This window comes from Coffea eugenioides, chromosome 1, assembly GCF_003713205.1.
Source record: "Coffea eugenioides isolate CCC68of chromosome 1, Ceug_1.0, whole genome shotgun sequence".
Classification (NCBI taxonomy): domain Eukaryota; kingdom Viridiplantae; phylum Streptophyta; class Magnoliopsida; order Gentianales; family Rubiaceae; genus Coffea; species Coffea eugenioides.
The window spans coordinates 36600565-36607298 of record NC_040035.1 but is presented as its reverse complement, the minus strand read 5'-3'; the positions used below and the strand labels follow the sequence as shown (position 1 = coordinate 36607298).

The 6734-nt window shown below is 34.2% G+C and overlaps 1 protein-coding gene across 1 annotated transcript; it reads left to right on the top strand.

Annotated features, from left to right (window-relative positions):
• Positions 1–900: 900 nt before the first annotated feature.
• Positions 901–4564, top strand: LOC113774286 (laccase-14-like). The gene is made up of 6 exons (XM_027318862.1): positions 901–1002; positions 1816–1967; positions 2092–2336; positions 2791–2922; positions 3002–3949; positions 4267–4564. Exons 1-6 carry the CDS (start codon positions 901–903, stop codon positions 4395–4397), a joined length of 1710 nt encoding a protein of 569 aa, XP_027174663.1. The 3' UTR covers positions 4398–4564.
• The last annotated feature ends 2170 nt before the right edge of the window (positions 4565–6734 follow it).

The window sequence follows — 6734 nt, the reverse complement described above, 5'->3', positions numbered from 1 at the left end:
AGTAATTTATGAAAAACATAAAAAAAAGTAATTTACGAAGATGAAGCTCTATAATTTTACTTCACTCGCTTCCATTACAATATCAAAGTTTATTCGGAACGTCCTTTTTTTTTGGTATAAAAGAGATTGTAAGCCTTACAACAGAGGAAGCAGACAGCAAAGTGTTTGAGTTGTACCTTGAAAACAGTCAAACTAATAATCTCACAATCAATTGGCTAATGTCCTTTCTAGTTGAGTTGTACCTTGAAAACAGTCAAAATTGATTATGATATTGTTATGTTTAATTACAAAATAGTAGAATGTTTTATCTGGTAATATCATTGCAACAGTGAGTAAATTGCCAAAATAATCTTCCTATAAAAAAAATGAATATCAAAATGATTCACGTGCAAATTTTATTCCTTTGTTAATGTATCTATTTCCACATAGACTCCAAATGTGTCGGTGGACAAAAATCATGTTTGGTTTCTCTTTCCATTCTCATGCAATTGCAGTCTTTTTCATCACATTTTATTATAAGTATTAAGATATACTAATGTCGCGCAATAATTTCGTGTAAAGCAATTTATGAAGGACAATTCATGAAGATTTAAATACAAATAAAGAAAGGGCAAAGATCCAAAATTCCAAAACATAGGATGTGAAGTTATTCAATACTTACAAGTTGGCAAATATTTTTCAATTGCAAGTTGCACTTCATGGATGTGCAATCAGGGGTTTGATGTATACCTAATTTTTTTTTTTTTGTCAGAAAAGAAACGTGGTCTGCTAAGTACTCGAACCCATTTCACGAGGGAAACAAGTATTCAATTATTTCCTTTGTCTCCATTGATATGTTGATAGTATAAATACCTTAAGAGCTTATGCTTATACCAACATCACAACAAACATAGTCATATAATGTGGTTGATCATGAAGGTTTTTGTCTTGCATTTTGTTGTTTTACTTATTCTGTTCGGTGTCTCGCCTAGCCAAGCTGCTACTCATAACTATTCATTTGTGGTAAGTATAACTTAGTTTGAAGATCGTAATCATTCCTTATGAAGCATTTTAGGTTTTTTTTTTCTTTTTTAAAAAGGAGATTCCAAAATTTTATTATCACTCAACTAATATTTTTACCAGTTACATTGGGTCTTAGAGATGGAAACATTCTAAGTTTAGCACTGCACAAAGAGTTTTTTGCCCCAAAATCATCAAAAATGTTTTCCGTGGCAGGTTTTTTTCCCTTTAAGTAACAGTTGATGTTTATTAAGTGATTTGCAAATAAGTAGCTTGAGAGCTTGTATCCAAAATTGTTTGTTACCAGTGATTTCTGCTTTTTCTTTTATACCTTGTAAGAATGAAATATGAGCTTGTATCCATTAATTTTTTTTGGGCAAATAGAAAATTTATGACTTTAGGGATTTGACTACTCTCTCTCTCTTCCCCCAGGGAAACAAGAGTTTAACATTCAACACAAACGAATACTACAAAATTCCAAATTGCTCTGTTCTTCTCCCCATTTCATCATAAGCTAGCCCATGGCTGTTTGATTTGTTGCAAACATTTCAGAATTCAAGTGAAACCTAAGACCTGCACCAATACACACATCCAGAAGATATAGGCATGAAGCAATGTTTACATTCTCAAATAAGCCAATGTACTGTGCTAAATGTCAAGTCATCTATCATTGATTAGTACTGATAACCTACACGTATGAACGGTCTTAATTTCTTTATTTGCTAAATATATTGATATATGAACAAAGGCTCTATGAAAGACTTCATATTTCTTTAGCTTCCCTATCATTTTACAATCACCTCTAATTTTGTGCAGGTCAAAGAAGCTTCATATACAAGACTCTGCAGTACCAAGGATATTTTGACAGTAAATGGTCTATTTCCAGGACCAACCTTACACCTTCGTCAGGGAGATACCGCCATTGTTCATGTCCATAACAAAGGAAAAGAAAACATCACTATTCACTGGTAATACAAATGATTTTCTCTTCTTCCTTTTTTTTTAAGTATATATAGGAGAAGCATTGCATTTGTCGATGCTGAATATAAGAAGTAAAGCTTAATTTATTGAACGACTTTGAGTTGTATCTAGGCATGGAGTTTTACAGCCAAGGTACCCATGGTCAGATGGTCCAGAGTTCATCACTCAGTGCCCTATCATGCCTGGAAAATCTTTCTTCCAAAAGGTCATAATCACGGAAGAGATTGGAACTTTGTGGTGGCATGCTCACAGTGATTGGTCTCGAGCAACAGTTCATGGCGCAATCATTATTTACCCCAAAAGAGGAGATAGATACCCGTTTCCTAAGCCTGATGCAGAAATTCCCATCATATTAGGTGCAAATAAAGGGATTAATTCTATTCTTTGATTATATTTCCTGAGGTCAATTTGATTTGGTAATAAATCAAAATCACCCCATTTAGTAAATCATTTCCCTGACAATCAGTCTGACTATTTTTATCAGTTTGTTACTGTGTAGTCTGATTCAACTGGTGCATTTCAAATTAAGAAGGGTGATGGAATCTTGTTTTGACTAGTTTAGTCATTGCATTTTATTTTCTTGTATATTAAATTTGGACTAGATCCAACTTTTTGCCTCCGAACTTGTACCTCATTCTCAGTTTGCACCTTATTCTAAACTTCAGTTTTAACACTTTGCATCCGAATCTTTTATTTTGATAAACTAGGACAAATTTGAGAGCTTATGGTGCAACCAACATGTCCAAAATTGAAATTTAAGGTACACACGATTAAAAACAGAAATTAACGATTAAAAATGCTTCAATGCAGGAGAATGGTGGAAGAGAAATATAACAGATGTGGTGGAAGATTTTTTACATTTTGGGGGAGACCCTGCGAAGTCTGATGCTTTCATGATAAACGGCCATCCTGGCGATTTTAATTCATGTTCAGTTGTACCAGGTAAGTGATACAGGATTAAAAGGACCATTTTCAATTGGTTCTAATTGTGTGATTTCTCTGAAACCTTGTCATTTTGCAGATACATTCAAGTTGAATGTGACTTCTGGAAAAACTTATTTGCTCCGGATGGTCAATGCTGTCATGAACAACCTGATGTTCTTTGGCATTGCAAACCATACTCTTACCGTTGTGGGAACAGATGGAAGCTACACAAAGCAATTAAAGAGTGGTTACATTGCTATAGCCCCAGGACAAACCATGGATGTCTTGTTAGAAGCTAATCAAAAACCTGATCACTACTACATGGCTGCTAAGGTTTATACCAATGTCACTGTTTTTCCTTACGACCAGAATACCACCACGGGAATAATCCAATACTTGGGAGATTACAATGCAACTTCATCTCCAATCTTCCCAAATCTCCCAGCTGCCGATGATGCCAATTCAACATATAACTTCACAGGAAGCCTTAAAAGCTTAGCAAGTCCAGAACATCCTGTTCATGTCCCAGAAAATGTGACCACTAATCTATTTTTCACACTCTCGATAAACAATGTCTCGTGTGAACCAAATAATAATTGTACGGGGCTTGCAGAAAGCCGGCTAAGAGCTAGCGTTAACAACCAAAGTTTGGTATTGCCCCAGCTCGATATACTTCAAGCCTACTACAATCAGACTCAAGGAATTTATGACCCTGACTTTCCCCACTTCCCACCGTTTGTGTTCAATTATACAGCAAAAAATCTTCCTGTAGAACTACAATTGCCTAATATAAGTACCAAAGTTTTAGTTCTTGAATATAACTCCACGGTCGAGATAGTATTCCAAGGGACGAATCTGATTACGGGGATAGATCATCCGATGCATTTGCATGGACACAGTTTCTACGTAGTTGGATCAGGTCCTGAAATCTTTGACAATGTAACAGACACTCAAAACTATAACACTGAGGACCCCCCTTTTATGAATACAATTGCTGTTCGCAGGAACGGCTGGACAGCTATCCGATTCAGGGCCAATAATCCTGGTAAGCATCAATCTAGTTGCCTTTATGTGCTACATATATATATATATATATATATATAGATATATATATATATATATCAAGTCCTCAGGCGCTTCTAACCTGGTGTATGTGCAACCTTTCCCGCAATTGCAAAATTCATACTCAAAATCTTCTAACCTGGTGTTTGTTTATCTTGTTTCAATATAGTTTGTTTTATTAAAAAAAAATTGTTAAATGTGTCCGGCATAGTACTATTAGCCCATGTGCATCACTATTTGTGGGGTATGTATTTGTAAGTAAGGATTATAACGTCATAGGGCTCACCTAATTCCTTGCAGGCGTGTGGTTCATGCATTGCCATTTCGAGCGTCATGTAAGCTGGGGAATGGGAATGACCTTCATTGTTAAAAATGGCACTGGCCCGGGAGAACAAATGCTTCCTCCACCTCCAGACATGCCACCTTGTTAGATGCTGCTGTGCCAAATGCCAAACTTAATAATATGGTTACTTTGTGAAGCAAGTGATGAATGGTGCAGAATTGAAGAAAAGTGTGCTTTTAAATTTTGTATTCTTTTCTTGATTTTTGAATGATCATAGATAAAAGTTTCTAATCTAGGTGTTGAAATGTTGCAATAAATCGGTTTTTTTGAGTAAATCTGTTTCTTTTTAGTCGGTTGGATGATAAACTATCAAATTGGATAAATTACTAATAACCCCGAAATGGTTTTGCATATTTCTAGATGATCTCCCTTATACCTTAAAATAATCCACATAGCCCCGTAATTTTATGTAAGGTGAAGACTAAACAAAAAGCACCTCCACTTACGGTGATTGACCTAGAGATGCTCCGAAAATACGTGTAATGAAATTATAATAAGCACTTAGTTTCTATACTTTTGCATGGATATTCACTTAAATTGCTCATAGTTTTGTACATATTTGCACAATTCCTCTATAATTTTATGTAAAGTAGTTAGATTCTCATTCGATCTTATGTCAAAGCATGAAGAATTAGATACAAATAAGATCCAAAATTTCCAAGTATAGGTTTCTCAATCAGGTTTGATGGTCTAATTCTTAACAATTGATGCTATAAATATTCATTCCAATTGCAACTCGTGCTTAAGGCAAGTTGATGATTAAACTATTTGGAATATAAACAATACTAAAAACAATAAAATTGTTGAACAAATAGACCAAAGGTCAATCGGTTTGGTGTACACTTTTAAGTTTTCATCTAAAGAAAAGAAACGTGTTTCGGTTAGTATTACAGTGCATAACAAGTGCTTTGTAATAATTTTCTTTGTTCTCCATTCATATTATGATAGTATAAATACTTCAAGAATTTGAGCAATTATAGCCATCACAATAAAGATATTATACATAGAGGGTTTAGTGAATCTTGGTTTGAACACTTAGCAAATAAATAGTACTCACGATTGATCATGAAGGTTTTTGTAATTGCATTTTATTGTATTACTTATTTTGGTTGGTTTCTCACCTAGCCAAGCTGTTTTTCATTATTATTCCTTTGTGGTAAGTATAATGATAGGGCAAATTACACTTTACCCCCCTATGGTATAGTTAATTTTGACATAATCCCCCTATAGTTTTAAAAACTATATATAACCCCATCATAATTTGGATTAAAGTATCAAAGAGATGGAAATGATTATCCGTGACAAAACCTATGAAAATGTCAAAATTACCCTTATTTAAAAACTAAAATTGCTGAAGTGACTAAAATACATAAACATAATATGTACGACACTCAAATCCTGTATGATTTTATATTTTACCATATAACCTCCTTATAGTTTTCAATATATATACATAATCCCCTGTGGTTAATAAATAATTTTCAACTTTATATAGGGATATTTTTGACATTTTAGTTGACTCTGTTATGTATTGCAAATTCCGTCACTTTGATACTTTAATCCAAACCATGAGGGGGTTATATATAATTTTTAAAATCATAAGGGGGTTATGGAAAAAAATACTAAACCATAGGCCAGTAAAGTGTAATTTTCCCATAATGATATTCCTTGTGAAATGTAAAGCATCCAACGTACGAAGAATATACCATATGAAAAGTTCTTTAAACATCAAAACACCAATAATGTTTGAGAGGTTCCTTATGCATTCCTATTCATTTATTCAAACAGAGGCTAAAAGCCTGGCTAATACTTACTCGAAATATTCTACGTGTAACGCCTTCAAGTCAACTGGCAAATTGGAAAGATTCGCTCATCTTACTTTAGCAAAACCTAGATTTTGAGTTTTGGTGCTAGCAGATTTTGAACGATAAACAATTTATAATATCATTAAAAAATGTGCCAGTAGCTTATCATGTGATTTTGCGATGAGGGAATTTTCTCCTCCACCTCCAAAATTTTTCTTTTACCCAAAAAAAAAAATAATTCAAGTCAACTGCCGGAAAAAAGTCTCAACATGGGGTAGATCGGGGTAAAAGAGAGGCTCCCTACTACAGTGGCGAGACTTTGGCAAAGCAAATCCCATGAGGCTTCAAATCTTAGCCAGCCAGATGGACTCAAGAAAATCGCGTCATGTTGCCACGCGGTTGAGGCCCAAAGCTCATAATCCTGCTTCCGAAAGCAATTTCATTTTTGAAGTTGATGTACTTGAAAAGTTTGTCAGAACACTTCCACAATTTGAAAATTTTTAACCCAAAAAAAAACTTTTTTATGAGAAGAATGGTAAGATTTAAGACGTGGAAAGAAAAAAGAGAATTTGAACTTAGACTTCTGATTAGTGGGGTTTCTAATTTCAACACTTTTGATT